The sequence below is a fragment of the Pelobates fuscus genome, chromosome 11 (genome assembly GCF_036172605.1).
Source record: "Pelobates fuscus isolate aPelFus1 chromosome 11, aPelFus1.pri, whole genome shotgun sequence".
Taxonomy (NCBI): Eukaryota; Metazoa; Chordata; class Amphibia; order Anura; family Pelobatidae; genus Pelobates; species Pelobates fuscus.
The window spans coordinates 130,092,224-130,113,269 of record NC_086327.1 but is presented as its reverse complement, the minus strand read 5'-3'; the positions used below and the strand labels follow the sequence as shown (position 1 = coordinate 130,113,269).

General features: G+C 39.5%; 1 protein-coding gene across 2 annotated transcripts in view; it reads left to right on the top strand.

Annotated features, from left to right (window-relative positions):
• The window catches only part of ROBO3 (roundabout guidance receptor 3), a 272,235-nt gene that overhangs the window by 211,738 nt on the left and 39,451 nt on the right, over positions 1–21,046 (top strand). For both annotated transcript variants that reach the window (XM_063435427.1, XM_063435428.1), the window contains exons 3-9: positions 8,061–8,218; positions 8,699–8,819; positions 9,904–10,042; positions 10,166–10,293; positions 12,713–12,837; positions 16,062–16,233; positions 20,138–20,343. In XM_063435427.1, the coding sequence (XP_063291497.1) occupies positions 8,061–8,218; positions 8,699–8,819; positions 9,904–10,042; positions 10,166–10,293; positions 12,713–12,837; positions 16,062–16,233; positions 20,138–20,343 (1,049 nt within the window). The remainder of the gene's footprint in view (positions 1–8,060; positions 8,219–8,698; positions 8,820–9,903; positions 10,043–10,165; positions 10,294–12,712; positions 12,838–16,061; positions 16,234–20,137; positions 20,344–21,046) is intronic.

Below are 21,046 nucleotides of genomic sequence, written 5' to 3'. Positions count from 1 at the left end.
ACGGGGCCCCTGGAGCCATCTGTTGACTAGAGCTCTAATGAAGGTTTCTCTCTGTAACAATGTAAGGTATTGATCCAGGGTAATATTCACACTTTCAATGACCTTTCAGTGACAACCTGATACTCAGCTCGCAAGGGATCCGTAACTGGATATGAGCTGCCCTCTCTTCAAACTCATAATCCATCTCTAATGTCTGTCTTGCTCACTCTGTCTGTCTGTCTTACTCTGTATTTCTCAGGATCTAATACCTGTGTCTCTCTCTCTGTCCCTCCATATTTCTCCTTTCTATAGATCTGGGCGTGTCTCTGTCTCCATGTCTTTTACTGTCTGTCTTTGTGTCTCTCTCCCATGTCTCTGTCTGTGTCTTTTCCTCCATGTCTGTCTGTCTGTGCATCTATGTCTCTCTGTGGGTCTGTGTGTGTGTCTCTTTCTATGTCTCTGTCTCTCTGTCCGTGTCTGTCTTTCTTTCTGTGTCTCTCCATCTATGTCTCTCTGTGTGTCTGTGCGTGTGTCTCTCTTTCTATGTCTCTGTGTGTGTGTCTCTGTCTGTGTGTGTCTCGGTCTGTGGGTCTCTCTTTGCGTCTCTGTCCATGTGTACGTGTTGATATGCCTCCGGCATGCCTTGCTTAGCTGTTTGTGTGCTTTTGCTTTGCATGTAACGTTTCATCATACAACTTTGGTTTTGTAACATGACTTGTAGGTCTATCTCACGTACAGACACTTTATTTAAGGTTTACAGGTCTTCATTATGAGCCATCTCCCAGCACACAGTAATTTCTAGATTGTATGACAGATTCTAGAATTTCCTGATGTAAGTATTCAAGTAGAAATTGTAGCCGTATTAGTTGTAGTTAGAGCTGTTTTATAAGGTGGCTAAGGGTTTGCTCGTTCATTTGGCTGGAATGGGGCTGGCTTACCCCTTTGGGGGGTCCCTGTGTTTGAGTTAAATGGGCCAGCAGGCTGTCTCTATTGATCGTGCTATTGTAGTCACAGATTAAAGCTCACATTGGCCAGAGGTCAGGATTATGTTCGGGTGAGGAGTGTCCAGCCTTCGTGGTGATACTGTGAATACCAATTAGTACACGTTAATGGTACCATACCAGGATTGACTTAATTATCTAAAATAACTTTTTGTAATGGTTTATACCGACTTATGATCACCCCACTGTTGTGGGTATGTCAGGAGTACCACAGCCTTGTTCACCGGTAATGGGTTCCTGAGCTCCCGATCTTCTTTGTAGGCAGATTTACACAATTCTGGCAGCAAAGGGGTTAATCGCTCTATGAGCAATGTTTTAGAATGAACATAAAGACTCCCAAGCACCATCACCACTTCCAATTACTGAACTGGTCGTGGTGCTTGGAGAAACCCTTTGAAAGTTACTGCTGCACCCGTCAGCTATATGGGCTCTGTCAGCCATATACCAGAGATTGTGTACAATGAAAACATCTTCAAAACAGACGATCCTTTTCTTTTTTTCTGTTTTCATTTACTGAACAGAGAGAAGGAGTATCGTTCTTTATACACGCGGACTAGAATAAAATTCTACCTGCTTTCTTAGTCGCTCTCCGAGACGCGCTCTGCCGGTCAGACGTTGGCGATTGATTAGCATTCCTCCAACACTAGGAAGGAAGAGTGATAGATTAAATATAAACAGTGATATAGCATGAAAACACTTTTATCCACCATTAACATAATTTCGTCAATACCAATGAAGTACCGGTTTAATGGCGCTAAAACCTATTATCTGCTTCACTCGTCAATGCACAATTAGCAGCTGAACCAGATAGTGTTAATGACAGTTTACGGTTTTATGTATGATTTTACTCTGTTCTAAACACACATTGTATTTAATGGTTTTACCACGGAGATGGTACAGGGACGTATAATGGGTATAACGAGGGACTTCTGAGCCAAGCACTGCTAGCAAACATGGTCATTAGAGACTGAATGCTGTTAACAACTTTCTGTAAAATATAATTCATTTAAAACACCAAGGAGGAAAAAGTAGAATTCTGATTATATTTACAAATATAACAAACCCCTGCCCCTTGCCGCCGCCACCACCCCTGATTTGTGCTGAGATCATATCTCGGGAAAGAGTGTAGTTAAACTCATTAGACCCCGTTTTGGGGGTTAGACTTATCACAGTCCCCTCTCAACCCCATGATTGTTCTCTTTGTATAATCCATTGCTGGCTTAGCATTGTAGGTAATATAGTTCACAAATGATGTATGTGACTGGGAAAGTAATCGTTGGTATAAGCAATCCGTTTCTGATAATGAAAGATTAGTCTCAAAAGCCAACACACGACAACAGATCACATATGGGTTGTCTTGGAAACATGTTATGTTGTTGAATTGTCGGTGATGTCTGTGGAATCAACGTGAAATGTGTGCTAATATGTATTGGGACGTTATCCCTGGTTTATTTGTACTGCTTCCAGGAAGCAATGGCCTGGCCCAGCCGCAGACCATTATTCATAGATGGCTAAAGGGTTCTCAAAGTTTCTACCACGGCAGGAGGGGTGATAAACGTGTCACTATAACCAGGGATTTCCCTCAATCTGGTCCTGGAGGGGTTAATATGATATCGAGGGTGCATGCTAGTTCAGAAAACATTTATTTTGGCCATTAAATAATGGCCTATTAAATTAATATTGCCATTCTATGTAGGACCAGCTCTATGGCTGCCTTCTTCTTCCTTGGTATTAATTAGTCACTGTAATCAGATGGAGAGTTAATTAAAGGAACGGATTAGCACTTTGCATGATAAGAACAGCAGGATCTGCTGGAGGAAGGGACTCTACTCTAAATACGCCCTTTGATTAAAGACAAAAGAGTGTTTTTGTGGAGAATTGCTTCCTACTAATCTCTCTAATTTACACTCAAAACAAAGAGTCCTATCCAGCTCGGTTTACGCACTAAACCTGGAAATGTGGAGAACTGCACCGTTTAGGCCAAAATGGTTAAACTGTAAAAACCGCAATATTGGGAAAAAAAAATATGTTTTTGCTAATTAGCTACTGGCTTTTCTGGCATTTTTTGTTATTTCTGTTTTCGTGAGTAAAATATCACCGTGAACTGTACTTTATTTAGTGCCAACGTATTCCGCAACGCTTTACAATACTAATGTGGCGAAATAATTATAGAAACTCTTACAAATGTTATCATGTAGCCAGTCTTTATATAAAACTGCTCCTCAAACTGGAATTAAGAAAAAAAACGCCTATGTGTGGGTTAAATCCCTTTCTAGCGGAATAAGTGTATTAATGATATCAACCTCCATGATGAGATTAAAATGGAATCAATTCTGTGGTGTTTTGGTTTTTTTTTGTAATTAATTAGAAACCCTTCAATGTCCTTCAGTTATTGCTTTCCAAGCAATAAAGCTTTGCATTCAAATTAAACTCCAAATACCTGTGTCTTACTCCCCAACCCCCTCTTCATCTTACAGAGCTTTGGCTGTTACTATGGTTACAGCTGTTTTCAGTATTCGCGTTTCAATATAGAGATAAAACATAAAGAGACTTTATATTGAGCAAAGGAATACATGGAACTATTGTCTGGGTGCGTGATATTTAATGCTAGAAATTAAGAAAAAAAATTAAGGAAAAAAAGTAATTTAAAAACAATTTAAAATGAAATAACATTTTTTACATGCAATTCCTTGGATGTACATTGGGCTGGCAGCATAACAGAAGCACATGGAACTTTAGAATAAGTAGGTGCTATTAGGCTGATTGCCAATTAGCATTATGTGTCTGCTATAAAAGAAGTCTGATAATTAGCACTTTCATGTTTGAATTTTTAAAGCAACATGATGTAAGCACGGGGGCCATATAGTCCGTGCCCTGTTAGCAGGGGAATCAGTCACAGAATATGCAGAATTATTAATTGTATTGAAGGGTCTCGCACACTCTGTTCCCTTGTGCCAATAAATCGCTTTAGCGCTCGATGGCATACTGCCACGAACAATTCTCAATCGGACTTGTGGGATGTCGTGCATCACTTGGGGTGAGGGGCAGAACGTGAAGCGGCTCCCTTTCCTCCATATTTGTAGTGTTTGCCGCGTTAGCCATGGCAAAGCCATAAGATCGAAGTAGGTCCAAAAATCCTATATTGATATAGCATTTCGTATAACTACACCAGGGTTTTGACTAGCGGGATATATCGATACAATGTTTGATAAGCCAGGCGCATTTTAATGTGTGTGGTGGATTTTTATATTTCTCATAAGACTTGCTAACCATCAGTGTTTATTGGACTTTACTAGCCATTACTTCGTGTTTTTGCGGGATGTTTCCAGAAAGTGGGGAATTAAACCGTTAGGGTAGCTTCCCTAATTTTAATCACTTAATACAGACAGCGGAAGAACAGCCCGAGACGGTCTGTCAGTCGATCTAATGAATAATAGTGTATTGCTCAGGGTAATCGATCACTTTATTATCGGGTGACGTAGGAATCATCGCAGAATAAGTGGCTCAGGCTTCACTGGTGGAACAAGTTTTCTAAGACTCCGATAAACAGGGTTTGACATTCTTTTCATTGCGCTATGTGAGTCCGTTTCTTCTCCCTGGAATTTTCCATATGAGGCGACATTTTACTTGTTGCCATTTTCCTGCAATCAGTTCAGTTGTTGTAAATTACCTCATAACCTGTTTTACCAAACTCTGTGCCACAAGATGGCTGATCTGCTGCACCTAACGGCCACCGTGTCTCCAACATTACAGCCATCTTGATTGTAGTCCCACAGCTATCTTACCTCCAAACCTGAAGTCATTATCTTCTTACCCCTGATGCCATTTTGTTCTCAAACTTGTGGCTGTTTGTGACCTTCAAAGCCTTTTCAGATTCTCCTTTTTGTTTCCATATAAACCATTACGATGATTTTGATGTTAACATTTCTCTTTTCTTTGTTAATGAAATTTGAATAGATACATTATATATATTTTTTGTCATTAGTATTGTTATCTTTTTTTTAAAAACAACACCTGTCTCAGAGCTTCTTCATGTGTAAATGACCAACGAATATAATAAGTAGCTAAATTGGGGTGACGACTTGCACTCTGAGTTATTGCTGTTATTGATGGTGTATGTGTGTTTCTTAACATTATTTAATATTATATATAATATTGTAGGTGTTTCAGAAGATAAATTATTGACATTTACATTAGAATTTATCGATGGGCATTATTTATGTATGGCAGATTATATATTAATGGATGCTTGGATTAAAGTTATTTAAGAATCTAGAGTTTTGTGGTTTGAAGGTTACTGTGTTATGTATTATTTTATTCGATAATGTTGATAATAAGCTGGAGTGTGCAGCCCAATGTGGGTATATGACTTAATATTTACCCTTCTGATATCGCGACGAGTGAACGTCTTGTTGGGTGGAGGGATTTTGTGTTGTTTTTGGAGCGATACCACTAGTGAGTCATTTAATCTGAGTTGGTTTCCAGGCGACGGAAAACTTTAATGAATCCTAAAGTTTAACGATTCCGATTGCTTGTGCTGCTGAGAGGACGTATATTTTTGCGATAATAAAATCTTGCTAACATTAGACGTCATGCTTAGTAGGGAAAACATAAAAAATTCAATTACACTTAATTGCAGAAATTCTGGATAAGTATTGTTAGAGCTTCATAGTAATTAGCAATAATTGCAGTTTTGGAGAAACAGGGAAAGTATGCAACCAAAATATGGATACAGAAAACAATAACTGTAATATTTACCGTGCGATGGAAAATGTGATACTTGTGCGGCATTTAAGCTATACATTGTATAAAACGTTTGAGCTACACATTGTGCGAGACGTTTGAGCTACACATTGTGCGAGACGTTTGAGCTACACATTGTGCGAGACGTTTGAGCTATACATTGTGCGAGACGTATGAGCTATACATTGTGCGAGACGTATGAGCTATACATTGTGCGAGACGTATGAGCTACACATTGTGCGAGACGTATGAGCTATACATTGTGCGAGACGTTTGAGCTATACATTGTGCGAGACGTTTGAGCTACACATTGTGCGAGACGTTTGAGCTACACATTGTGCGAGACGTTTGAGCTACACATTGTGCGAGACGTTTGAGCTACACATTGTGCAAGACGTTTGAGCTACACATTGTGCAAGACGTTTGAGCTACACATTGTGCGAGACGTTTGAGCTACACATTGTGCGAAATGTTTGAGCTATACATTGTGCGAGACGTTTGAGCTACACATTGTGCGAGACGTTTGAGCTATGCATTGTGTGAGATGTTTGAGCTATGCATTGTGTGAGATGTTTGAGCTATGCATTGTGTGAGACGTTTATCTTGACGATACATGTTCTGCCGGTGGCGATATTTATTTTGTTTTAATTCATTGTTAAGCTGTGAGTGCACATTGCCAATCTGCATTGTGTCCTGCTCCCCGGCAGTTAATGCTATCACCTTGCTCTTAGTGTGTTTGGTGTTCCAGCTTTTATTATTATTATTTAGAGAAAGAGCGGGATAATGAAAATGTATTTGGAACCAGACGAGTTGGACGCACAGGAACAGAGAGAGCACGAGGGCCTTGCTCAATGAGCTAATATGCATTAGTCCAAATGATGTCCACGTTATGAGCATGATTAAAAATCCTGGTAATTCAAAAAATAAATGTTAATGCCAGAGCCAGCATCTTACCAACAGTGTTTTTTTGTGTAGTCGCTGTGTGCCATAACATATTCATAAGAAATCCTTCAAATCTCCTATGAGCTCTACATTGACAGTAAATTTGGTTAATGCGTGATCCAAACCTTGAACCTGCCTAACTGTGCGCAGTCTGATTGAACTGAGCTGTGCCGGCTTTCACAACCAAATCTCCAAATTTAGAACCAAATAGCTGGATAGCTAGCGTGAAGGACTAATATTTGTCTATTTTGGTCAGAATTGAGCGTTTGCTGTTTATTTGCCCTAGTTTGTCATTTTGTGTACAGTCCTGTAAAGAGAACAGCTGTTTGGACATCGCCTAATTACACTTTAAAATGCAGATATTTATAAACTTGGTCTGCAGTTGGTGTTTGTTCTCACAGTGGGGGGTGGGGGAGATTGTGGTTCTGTCTGAGTTAGTTATATTTGGGGTTTATTGATTTATTTTGCTATTAACGGGTCTGATATCAGCAGTGCATTCAATCTCGTCCTATTACCGGAATTAAAATCAGATTTAGGAAAACGTCTGGCTATGTTTAGAAAACAAACCTTCCTCGAAATAAATGTCAGCAGCCTCTTTAATATACGATTTACATATAAGTCAGATTTTTATTTGCAGTTTAACAACACGGACTGGATGCAAGTTATTATTTTTTCTTTGATGTTGTGATGATATTTTTTTTTGTTAAATGAGCAGATTGACTGACGGAGGTATCCCTAATTGCGTATGTTCAAGAAATCACGCCAGCACTGTCAAACCCCAAGACTTTAATTATCTTTGGACAATAGCGCAAAAAACTGCTGTCGGATCCCCTGCCATCTCAAAACATGACACACTTAATTTCCATTTTATTTTATGTATCGATAGGTTATTTTGAAATGATAAATTACTGGTTTTACTAGCTGGTTCTTATGGTAAACATGGGGAATAAATTCAATTCAATATTAATTGTTTAACATGAAGTAGTGCAGTTTAAAAAACGAACACATTATTGTGTAGACAACCAATTCAAGAAATACATTTTTAGAAAAAATGTAGTCTTGCTAAAAGAATTGAAATGCCAGAAGACTTTGCTGTGAATCTGGTGTTGTAGGTGAGGGCCGCTGCATATTTTAATTCTTCATCTTTAACTCTCTGTCTAACAGATAACGCACAGATTAAGTGTAATTTTATTTCAAAGTTTTTATGTTCTGATCCCCTTTGAAACTGACGTTATGAATTGCAGGAGTTTATGTTTTAATGGCAGCGTGGATGCGCAGAGAAGCTGACTTTGTTCTGCAGGACTGCCTGCCGTGATGTTAGATAATGTTAGTCTTTTCTGGTTTAGAACGCCGGATGATTCCTCCATTAATGACACTTTTTGCCTTCTATTGCAGTATTACGCGATGATTTCCGGCAAGCTCCTGGCGATGTTGTGGTGGCAGCGGGAGAACCGGCCGTCATGGAATGTATTCCTCCTAAGGGCCACCCTGAGCCCACCATTTCCTGGAAGAAAGATAATGCCCGTATCAGCGATAAGGACGAGCGGATAACGGTAAGCGTTGTGGCCTGCAAAATGTAAATAATGTTTCTGGTATTAAAACTAAGCTTTCCCATTATTTTACACTGACTTTCTATGGCCAGCATTCAGTGTTGGCAGTGAATGGGTTAATTATTTGTAGAGTGCGACACTGACTTTCTATATCCATCATTCCATGTCAGCGATGAATGGGTTAATTCTCTTTAGAGTGCGACACACACTAACTTTCTATATCCATCATTCAGGGTCGGCAGTGAATGGGTTAATTCTTTGTAGAGTGTGACACACACACGGACTTTCTATGTCCAGCATTTGGAGTCAGCGGTGAATGGGTTAATTCTTTGTAGAGTGTGACACACACTGACTTATTATGTCCAGAATTCAGTGTCGGCAGTGAATAGGTTAATTATTTGTAGAGTATGACACACACACTGACTTTCTATGTCCAGCATTCAGTCGGCAGTGAATGGGTTAATTCTTTAATTTATTTTTTAGATTCGAGGAGGAAAACTAATGATTTCCAACACGCGGAAGAGTGACGCTGGAATGTACATCTGTGTGGCCACAAACATGGTGGGAGAGCGCGATAGTGAGCACGCGCAGCTTATCGTCTTCGGTACGTTACACCTAGAAAGTTACCTTGGTTACGGGGGGATTCATTAGAACTTCAGCAGACGTTTGAGCAGGTTTACCGTGAGCGTAATAAATGTAAAAATCAATCAATCCTGTTTCTTGAAATATCTGTGCGTGTGGTATTATTGTTCCATTATACGCAATGAACGTGTTTCTACCTCAACCACATCCATCATCTACAAAACCCAATGTACCTACAGACTCGTACCACCACAACCACTTCTAAAACCCGAAGTGGTCATGGAAGTTGGAGTAACCCTTTAAATCAATGTTGCAGAATGTTCCGGATCAGCTGATGTCCTTTTATCCCAGCGTCCTTTCCATTTCAACCCCAATATTATTCTGTGAGTCTTGGGATTCCAGTAACGTTTCTGCTGAAACAGACTCCTCAATAATCTGGGAGAACGCTGTGCGTAGTTCTTCAACACCGACTAGCTATAAACAGAGGGTCTTCAGAGGATGTAGGCACCTCCTCTGGTTATATATGAAACTAAGGGACATAATAAACATATCTTCTGACGTCCACATTTACCAACCCAATCAATAAGTGTGCCCCCCTAAATTACGCAGCCACATGATTCCACATGGCTCACCGTGTTTGGTAAATGTGTAATAATGAAAAGTACATTTTCCAGCTTGACATGTTTGCATATTCCAGTATTCTTAACCTTTTCTTGACTGGGATCCAAATTCCATACAATACATTAGACTGACTCCCCGTTCTTTAATGGTAAAATACACACAGTGACCCATGGTGTGGGCACTAATTTCTATTAATTTCTGTTATAATATATTTTGCAAAACCCTTCCATTGGCCTCTTCCCAACCCAGTGGGCTCTGCAGTGCAGCTGTAAACATATTGTGCCCATCAAGTTGGTGTGATAAATATGACGATTCTGTTTCAACCGACAGGGATGCTCCAAATCGATTACGGCTAGTCAGGTTTTAGAAAGTACAAGTAACTGCCCCTCTGTTTGTCATTTTAAATAATACTATTTTACAGCAAGCCACGCCGCCATGGTAAACACTAACCAGCCGTTATTGTACGTTTGCATGTTACCCCACAGAGCGCCCCACGTTTATTAGGAGACCCATAAACCAGGTCGTGCTGGCTGATGATATCGTGGACTTCCACTGCGAGGTGCAGGGTGATCCTGCTCCCACTACTCGATGGCGTAAAGAAGAGGGAGAACTGCCGCGGGGCAGGTAAAAGACTAATGATGGGATCTGGGTTAGGGTCGATCAAGGTCCAGGGACGATCCCCAATGCCTTTTTTAACTAACTAAATTATCCTTGAAAGCTAAAAGCTCTCCTTGTCTGGGCCTCCAGGTATGAGATACGTAGTGATAGTACACTGAGGATCTCCAGGGTCAACGCCGACGATGAGGGGACGTATACCTGTGTCGCAGAGAATAGGGTGGGCAAATCGGAGGCATCGGGCTCTCTCGGCGTTCATGGTATGTGTCATATTTTCTGCACAAACTTTGACAATTTCCTAACCGCACCTGATTTCACTCCAGGGACTGAAATATGTGAGCATTCTGTCTGGGTAAATTTTATGTTTTTTGTTATATGGTACTTACAGCTACAGAAAAGGAATTTTCACCCAAATAAATTACAAATCCACCATGTTTTCTCAGACAACTGAGCTGTCTTTTTTGCTGATGGGCAGTGCGTGAAAACAGCTGTCATGTATAACATAGAATTTATATGCTGCTGTGAGGAAATCTGCTGATGAAATCATGAATTAATCACATACAGCCCGCCTTGATGATTAATTAGCAGATTTACCTCCCGTGGCAATGGAGATTGAAATATTATGGGCAGCGCTCTTCATGTTCCACCCCATAGCATGAAGATGGTGTGCCTGGGAGAACATGCTGGGTTGGTAGTTTGCAGGTTGGTAGTTATGTTACCGGGCTGCAGTGGGAGTTTTTTTAAGGCAGAGTTATTTATCCTGATATTCCGTATTTATAGACTCTGGGTGGGATATGATTGGTAAAAGGCTCTTTACTAGAACCAGGTGGGATTTCTGCAGGATCTGACCCTCATTATATGGATGTGGAGGGAACCCCCATTCTGTGGGCTATGCCGGGGCCGGGGGGCAGACGTTCTGGTCATTGTTTTGTTGGTATTCATTTAAACCGCTGTTTGTGTCCATGTAAAAGTAATGTCACACAGACATCACATACTGTTTTCATATCACTTTAATCTCATTCATTCAATCAAACTCATTTCATGCTTCTTTTGTTTTATTTCGGTTCCCGTTTGGTTGCAGTCGGCAAATTGTGTAAGTAACCATTTCATCTCATTTCATACGCATGCCAGGGGGTGTGAGTGCTATGCACGGTGTGAGTACTTGGGGGAGGGGGATGTGGGTATCGGGGGGTTGAGGGTATCTGGGCTGGGTGTGTACCATAAAGGATGTGGGTATCGGGGGGATGTGGGTATTGGGGGGATGTGGGGTTGTAGGTACCATGCAGGATGCGGGTATCTGGGGGTGTGTGGGTACAATGCAGGATGTGGCTATCTGGGGGGGATGTAGGCACAATGCAGGATGTGAGTATCTGAGGGGATGTGGGTTCTAGTCAAGGTACTGGTGATGAGGCACTATAAGTGCCAGACAAACTGTGGTAACTATGGGGTTTGGGAGTGTCGGTAGCGTTAAAGGTTGGTCCCCATAATCATTGTTCTGCTTTACAGGATGTCACCAAACATATGTCATATATATGTTAGAGACCTCATTTTATGGTTTGGTTGAGATTACACACTCTGCCTGCGGCTGATTCTGGGTTAGAATAGTGTCCATTTAGCTAGGTTTCCACATTAGTGGAGCTGGGAACACCAATCATTGATAAATGAATTGAAGTGAGTGCGTACAGGTGAATGTGGTGTGAGTGCATACAGGTGAATGTGGTGTGAGTGCGTGCAGCCGAATGTGGTGTGAGTGCGTGCAGCCGAATGTGGTGTGAGTGCGTGCAGGTGAATGCGGTGTGAGTGCGTGCAGGTGAATGCGGTGTGAGTGCGTGCAGGTGAATGCGGTGTGAGTGCGTGCAGGTGAATGCGGTGTGAGTGCGTGCAGGTGAATGCGGTGTGAGTGCGTGCAGGTGAATGCGGTGTGAGTGCGTGCAGGTGAATGCGGTGTGAGTGCGTGCAGGTGAATGCGGTGTGAGTGCGGTGTGAGTGCGTGCAGGTGAATGTGGTGTGAGTGCGTGCAGGTGAATGTGGTGTGAGTGCGTGCAGGTGAATGTGGTGTGAATGTGTACAGGTGAATGTGGTGTGTGTGTGTGTGTACAGGTGAATGTGGTGTGAGTGCGTGCCGGTGAATGTGGTGTGAGTGCGTGCCGGTGAATGTGATCTGAGATCATAGTGTCCCTTACGCTGCTTAAGCTCCAAAAATCCACAGGCTTAGCAATAATTAACCTGAAGGACAGTGTCTGCTGCCATTTCTGCTGGTGGCACGCCTTGCCCGGGATGGTGGCACGCCTTGCCCGGGATGGTGGCACGCCTTGCCCGGGATGGTGGCACGCCTTGCCCGGGATGGTGGCACGCCTTGCCCGGGATGGTGGCACGCCTTGCCCGGGATGGTGGCACGCCTTGCCCGGGATGGTGGCACGCCTTGCCCGGGATGGTGGCATGCCTTGCCCCGGATGGTTGGATGCCTAGTGGGATTTAATGATATTTTTAGTTAGTGATGCAGCATGCGGGGTATTCCCGTCTCTCCCTCCTTTTGCCTGTTCCTCCTTTGCCCTGGATGCTGGTCCATTTCTTGTTTTTGAGCGACCTTTATCTGTCCTTCTACGTGTTTACTAGATATGAGAAAATTCTGTTATTAGTCCAAATGTTAACCCAATGATTTATGCTTGTTGGTTGCAGTTCCACCTCAACTCGTGACACGTCCTCGTGACCAAATAGTGGTGCAAGGGCGAACCGTGACCTTTCAGTGTGAAACCAAGGGCAATCCTCCTCCTGCTGTGTTCTGGCAAAAAGAAGGAAGCCAGGTGAGTGTTTTGGGGGATGAAGGGGATAATGGGGCTGACACATTTCTTTAATAAGCTTCTTTTTTTTTATTTTTTTTGAGGAGCCAAACTTTTTACATAATTACAAGTAAAACATGAAATGTGAACATGATCCCATAGTCCCACATATGGAGTATATTGATTATATAACCTCCATATTGATTATATTTATTATAAACCCCCATATTGAGTATATTGATTATATAACCCCCATATTGATTATATTTATTATAAAACCCCCATATTGAGTATATTTATTATAAAACCCCCATATTGATTATATTTATTATAAAACCCCCATATTGAGTATATTGATTATAAAAACCCCATATTGAGTATATTTATTATATAACTCCCACATATGGAATATATTGATTATAAAAACCCCATATTGATTATATTTATTATATAACCCCCATATTGAGTATATTTATTATATAACCCCATATTGAGTATATTTATTATATAACCCCATATTGAGTATATTTATTATATAACCCCATATTGATTATATTTATTATAAAACCCCCATATTGAGTATATTTATTATCTAACCCCCATATTGATTATATTTATTATAAAAACCCCATATTGATTATATTTATTATATAACCCCCATATTGAGTATATTTATTATATAACCCCATATTTTTATTGTTTTGATTTATTATAAAACCCCCATATTGGGTATGTTTATTATATAACCCCATATTGAATATATTTATTATATAACCTCCATATTGATTATATTTATTATATAACCCCCATATTGAGTATATTTATTATATAACCCCATATTGAGTATATTTATTATATAACCCCATATTGAGTATATTTATTATATAACCCCATATTGATTATATTTATTATAAAACCCCCATATTGAGTATATTTATTATCTAACCCCCATATTGATTATATTTATTATAAAAACCCCATATTGATTATATTTATTATATAACCCCATATTGAATATATTTATTATATAACCCCATATTGAGTATATTTATTATATAACCCCCATATTGAGTATATTTATTATATAACCCCCATATTGAGTATATTGATTATATAACCCCATATTTTTATTTTTTGATTTATTATAAAACCCCCATATTGCATATATTTATTATATAACCCCATATTGAGTACCGGTATATAGATTATATAACCGCCATATTTGTATTGTGTTGATTAAGTGTGAGTATTTCTTTAAATATTCCCTCTGAACCCCCATAATAACTGACACAGTTCTCGTTCTGCGTTCCAATTACAGAGGATATATAACCGTAATAGCTTTCTTAAACTGAGTTTGAATAATTTCTAATGTGGATTCCGATTGCATCTTATTTCCCATATTTAATGTCATTGCCCCAAACTTTTTGTGTCGTTTGATATAAAAATACAATAAAATCCATGAATCCGTCTCTATAATCTCCATGGTTACCAGACCATGTTTTGATTTTAGGGCTGGTATGAAAAGTACAAACTTTGTGTACTTCATATTACTTTATAAAAAGGGTACCCCAAATAATATGGAAATTAATATGTAATCTTTATATTGTGTGGGATCTGGATATTATTATGTAATCTTTATATTGGGTCAGTTCTGGATATTATAATATTATTATTTTGGAGCCAGAGGTTGTGGCCTGGCCAGGTTACAGTTAGACCATTAGAAGTGTTTGTGGTCGGGATGTAATAGAGGTCATCGACCGGTCCAGACATCTCTACCTGAGCCCGTGATCTGAGTAAATGAAAATATCCAGCGATTTGATGAGCGTGAAACAGAGCAGGAATATTCAAATATTAGGTCTCTGCTTTTAACCTAGATTATTCACTTTGGCATTAATAAACCTTCTCCCCAATCTAATGCGATAAACTGTAACGGTTTGTGAAACAGTGTTTTTAATTAAAGCTGCGGATGCATCTCAATGAGATGCTGGTATTTACTTTAATAAGCCCGTATTCCCTCAAATAAATAAATTTTAGTCTCCTGTGATATTGCGCCCAGTGGCGAGTTCTTAATTAAACCTGGTGAGATAGCGGTAACTCTGAGTAAAGCAATCCAGTGTCTACAATTACTCCAGAAATAGCTTTGTGACCCCATCATGCAGAGCCTGCTGTCCTGGCCGCCTGCTGTAATGAACCCTTTGCTGGGATCGACTTGTTTTTACAGGCTTATTGTTTGCAAACACTGTTTGCTGTCGGATAGCTGACCTGAGTTCCGCCGCCTTTTGTTCTCTGAGAATGTCTTCGTAACTAAAGTGCGAGTTTAATAGTAAGATTTAAAAATTCTCCACGGATCCTGTGCCTCTTTATAATGAATGCTCCACCAATTTATGCTTCATATTAACACAAGGATCGGGGTCAGGAAAACCATTACACGGACAATCACACCTGAGTTTATCAAAGAGACCTTTACAAAGGATACCGCAGAGTGTTTTAGACAAACTGGGAAAAAAAATCCTAGTTAATCATCCGTTAATTGCAACTTCAACTAGAAATATATTAACTGTTAGAGGAATACAATCAAAGGCATTGCTTTATCCGTTTATTTTTCTTTGTTAACGGAACTATTTCTACACTAAAGTTTTTTTTTTTTTTTTTTTTCCCTACTTGGAATAGGGATAACATGTTGGCTATAAAGTAAATAATCAGGGGTGCCTTGTAATTCTGCTAGATTTAAACCGGTGTTTAAGGTTAAGCGATAAAAGATGAGTTTGTTTGGACCAAATCATTTCTTATAAGTATTTGCTATTACGCTGTTTTTAAGCATATTTACTTACCAGTAATTGTGAGGATTTTCTTTTTCATTTGAAAGGATCAATTCTGAGATAAGGTGCTAAACATTCTGTTGGGATCCATAGAGATTGCCCCACGTTCAAAAATGGGCCCTGTCTTTGTTTTAATACAGAATTGAATTCTTAAATTTCCAGAATGTGACTGCTATATTGGATGGAGCATTGAATTAAATGTGTTATTGACTGTTTAAACAAACCCACAAAGTATAACCTAAAAGGAAAACAGTCTGAGCTAGAAGGTTTTACAAGCAGCGTCCGATCTGTATCGACTCCCGAGTCTCGCTGTTTAAATGTTACATCACGGACGTATCACACACGACACATTTCGATCATTGTGAATCGATACATGCTTGTAGAATATATATGTATAACTCATCATTTTGATTGTCTCACTTCCACCAGATACTGCTTTTCCCGAGCCAGCCGCCCCAGACCGTTGGACGTTTTTCAGTGTCACCAAGTGGAGAACTTACCATAATCGATGTTCAGATGGGCGACTCCGGTTATTACATGTGCCAAGCCATCAGCGTGGCGGGAAGCATTCTAGCAAAGGCACTTCTGGAGGTGGAAGATGGTGAGGGCATCCAATACGGACTTACTGATTAAACGGTTTAATGGGCTGAATCATCAGATTCTTCTTCTTATTATTAAAGGGGATGAATAATTAAAATATTGCAAACAGAAAAGTGGAAAAGTTCTGAAAGTGGAACTGTTACCATGGAAACCAACAGAATGTTTATTTTGATGCTTTTGGTTTCTATGGTGATTGCTCAATCTTTATCATTGTCACCCTAGTTTTATTAACATTTTTCTAAATTTCCCCTGAGTACATCAGCTTTAAGTTAATCTTTGGACAAGTGATGGCTGGACGTCTGTGATCGACGTTTCCTGGCCTGCGTCACGTTCCACAATATTATTAATGTATGGGTAAATTGAAAACAAAAACGAAAGTTGCAGATTTATATCATCGATGTATCCTATATATATTTATAAAATAAACTATTTGAATGGCAGAAAAATTTCCTTGAAATTCTAAAAGCATAAATTTCAATATCCAGATTTTTTTTTCTCAGTGTGAGATTTAGCTGTGGTTACCCCATGAAATATATGCATGTTTTTCACAGAATGTACCTAGCTTTGTACAAAGATCGTCAAGAGATGTTAAACAAGCAAACAGACTAGCAAAAAACTTTCAGAAAACATTATTTTGAAATGAAAAGTTTTGCGTGTGTGTTGTGTGTTTCTTTGTGTGTGTACGCTGTATGTATGTTTGTGTGTATGCTATGTGTATGTTATATGTGTGCATTTTGTGTGTGTATATGTGTCTCTGGTACGTGTGTGTATGCTATGTGTGTGTTTTTTGCTATGTTTGTATCTCTGTGTGTATGCTCCGTGTGTGTTTTGTGTTTTATAGGTTTGTATCTTTTTGTGTGTGTACGCTATATGTATGTTTGTGTGTATGTATGCTATCTGTGTTATATCTATGCATCTTGTGTGTGTATGATATGTTTCTCTGGTATGTGTGTGTATGCTATGTGTGTGTTTTTTGCTATGTTTGTATCTCTGTGTGTATGCTACGTGTGTGTTTTGTGTTTTATAGGTTTGTATCTTTTTGTGTGTGTACGCTGTATGTATGTTTGTGTGTATGTATGCTATGTGTGTTATATCTATGCATCTTGTGTGTGTATGATATGTTTCTCTGGTACGTGTGTGTATGCTATGTGTGTGTTTTGTGTGTTATGTTTGTATCTCTGTGTGTGCATGCTATATGTGTATTTGTGTGTATCTCTCTGTGTTGTTTTTTTTTTGCGTGGGGGAGGTAGAGGGGCTGTCTACTTGCACTGTGTTCTTTTTGAATTGTCTGTTAATATCTGTATCGTCCTCCCAGCTACAGACAGTTCGTTATATTGATTTTGGTAGAGCCGCCCCAGGTCCTACTGAACATAACTGGCTGATTTAAACACAATTGTAGCCTCCATCCAGGCGTGGGAGCCAGATCAGGGGTCTCATGTGATGACATTATATTACCAGGTGGCCAACGGCAGTGTACATTTTCTTTTAGTGCTGCATGTTTAAAGGGTTATTATGGGAGTCTTTGTAAAATAAAATATAAGATTAATCAATGAAGAAAATGTTATTTCATTCACTTTATTTAGGATATATATTTTTTATATATTTTATATATTTTTTAACTCGCGCTATTTGTGCTCTTGTTCTAAAGATGAAAAGGTTTTGCAGAAAAAAGGCGATACTGACAGCTGTTTTTTTACACTAATTGTTTAACTGTTTCCAGCAATCACCGCTGGCAAAATCATCCAAAAAAACACACCACTTTTTTGAATTCTTAACCTGTTCGTAAAGAAACTTGTTTTCTGGGACATTCTAAGAAATCCGCCAAGAAAATAGCTAAATAATTGATTTTCTGTCCTTAAGACTAATAATAATTTGTTATAATGAGTAGATTGAATACTTCACATTATCAGTATTATTATGTTATTATTTATATAGCGCCATCAGATTCCGTAGCGCTGTACAATGGGTGGACTAACAGACACGTAATTGTACACACAATAACAGAGGGGTGGAGTGCCCTGCTCAATGAGCTTACATTCTAGAGGGAGTGGGGTATAGTGACACAAAGGGTAAAAGTAGGGGTACGAAGTTGGTTGTTAGAAAAGTATTCACTGAGGGCTTAGTAGGTAATTTCTGACAGTGGCAGGAGAGGAGTCATGGGGTTGGGGGATAAAAACCTGCTAACAGTTTAATTGATATGCTTTCTTAAAGAAGTGAGTTTGTAATGATTTTCTGAATGAGTGGAGACTGGGTGAGCATCTAACGGGAAGCCCTGGAGAAATCTTGTAGGCGAGCATCAGAGGTGGGAGTACTGACAGAGGATAGATGCAGGTCTTCGGCAGAGTGCAGGGGCCTCGACGGGACATTGTATTAGGGAGGATCGGTAGGTCGGAGCAGCATTATGTAGGGACTTGTAATCAAGCACCAGAATTTTAAATTGAGCCCTATATCTAACTGGAAGCCAATACAGGGACTGACAGAGCGGGGAGGCGTGGGAGGTGCGAGCGGACAGGAAAATTAGCCATGCCGCCGCATTCATTATAGATTGCAGCGGTGGGAACACGTAAGACAACTGAGAAGGGTATTGCAGTAGTCAAGGCAGGAGAGAGAACAAGAGCATGGACCAGCACTGTAGCCGCATCCGATGTTAAATATGGGCGGATGCGCGCTATGTTTTTGAGATGGAAGCGACAGGATTTGGCGATTGATTGGACATGAGGGGAGAGGTTGGAGTCAAAAAGAACGCCCAGGCAGCGAGCCTGCGAGGTAGAGGTGATGGTAGCGCCGTTGACTTGGAGGGAGACAGACACGGGAGTGTTAACTCACCTGTTGTTTTACCATGGTATTTATTGACAAGTAGAGCTTTGACAATGTTCTCATTTGTGTTCACTATGGTATTTTCGGAGGTTTACAGAAATCTGTACTGTGGGTTTCCCTTCCGATTTTCTTTTTTTCGTTTTTTGTTTGTTGCAACAGAAGTTTAAATGCTTTATTATTCTCGACTTCACGGGGTTTGTTTGTTTATAAAGTCACGAAAAGCCATGTACGAGCCAGGAATATCCAAGCTAAACCTCCCATATAGTTTGTTAGAAATAAAACATTAATTAGTCTCAATAAACACTGATCCTTGTTAACATTTCAAATTCCCTACAAATTGTGTTTAGTTTGTGAATTTTCCGTTTAGAATACAAATCCCAATTATAATCACTTACTGGTACTCTGCAAATACATTTAGAAACTGGTGAATTGGCTTCTTAATTATCTACATTTTTCCATTTCCCACTTAAAAGGGGAGCTGACGTCCTCTGAAGCCGTGGATTTGAAATCTCAGAAAGTGCTTAATTAATTGCTTCTCTCTGAAGACACTTTCTTGGCTTGAACTTGAATGTTAATATACAGATATTTTATCTTCTAATTTTCGTTAGATGGAGAGTTGTCTACGGATGCTATTTGTGTTATGTACGTTGCGGATGCTTAGCAGATAGCGGCGTTGAGGTTCAGGGCGCACCGACATCCATTAGCCATTCAATCTAGCGTTCGCTAGTTCATTCAGTTTCAATCCTGGCTTTGATTTTTGCCAGACAAAAAAGGATATTTTTTTATTAATATGGTTTTCAGAGGTTTATTAATATTTGATTTCTTCAAAATGGGTCAGAATTGTCTTTCACAATTTTAGAGAATATCTTAAACTATAGAAACGAAAAATTCAAAACGCTTCGACGCAAAATGTTTTTTAAACTTAAACGTTTGGCTGTAGAAATAGTTAAGAATGTTAAATATGCACGTAACCAGATAGTAATGAGAGCAGGTGTTTATTATCAAAGCCTATTGGCTAAATCTCTGACTGATATATGGAAACCATGATACTAGTACTCTTTCTCATAAAACCTCTTTGACCTTTTCAGTGACGTCTGACCGAATTCCACCGATTATTCGTCGTGGTCCCGCCAACCAAACAGTTACCATTGACTCGGTTGTACAGATGCAGTGCCACGTGTCTGGTAACCCCCTCCCCAGCATTCACTGGTTAAAAGATGGCCTACGAATTGCAGCGAGCGACCCCCGATTTGGCATTCAGGATAATGGGACTTTGCAGATCACCCATTTACAGGTGCGTAATATCTGCAACAACAATCCGTTAATAATAAACTCACATATTTAGCCGTTTCAATCCTGGTAAAAAATGGAAGATAAGTTTTTTGTTAATTCAGTGTGTTTGATTTTACAAGGTAAACATTTGAGAAATAATGAGATGTTTTGGGGCTGAAATCCATGTATGTTTTTTTTTTTTTTTGTCTATGAACATATTAGTGGGTTCCATAGATTTCTGTGGATAATGATGTTGCAATAAACCCAGCATTTTATTTATTTAAGACCTGTATTTTTTTTTACGCATTTCAAATGCTGAACTCTTCGTGCACCGTCTGTCCCTGGAGAATGCATACATTTTTAATTTTGCTTTTGCCGAGTATTTTGCTGTTCTGTTCCTGATCTGATGAGAGCGGTGTTAATATTTTAGAACCACTTGGTCCTTGCTGGCAATGAAAGGGAAAGAGGTGCATTTTTTTAATACATTTTTGGATTGTTTTTACCCTAAAAACATTTCTAGTTCTTTATAAAAACTTTGCTGCAAATTATTGAGTAACTGTTTGTTCATTCAGACTTGTTTTAGTTTAACAGACTTTATGTTTTTTATTTAGTGTTAGTTATCCAAAAATGTTCTCTGTCATCTCGTTTATGATTCAAAGATAGATGAAATGTCTCTCCTATCTCTTAGAACCTGATCTATGGTTCTGTGTAAGTGTGTACGTGTT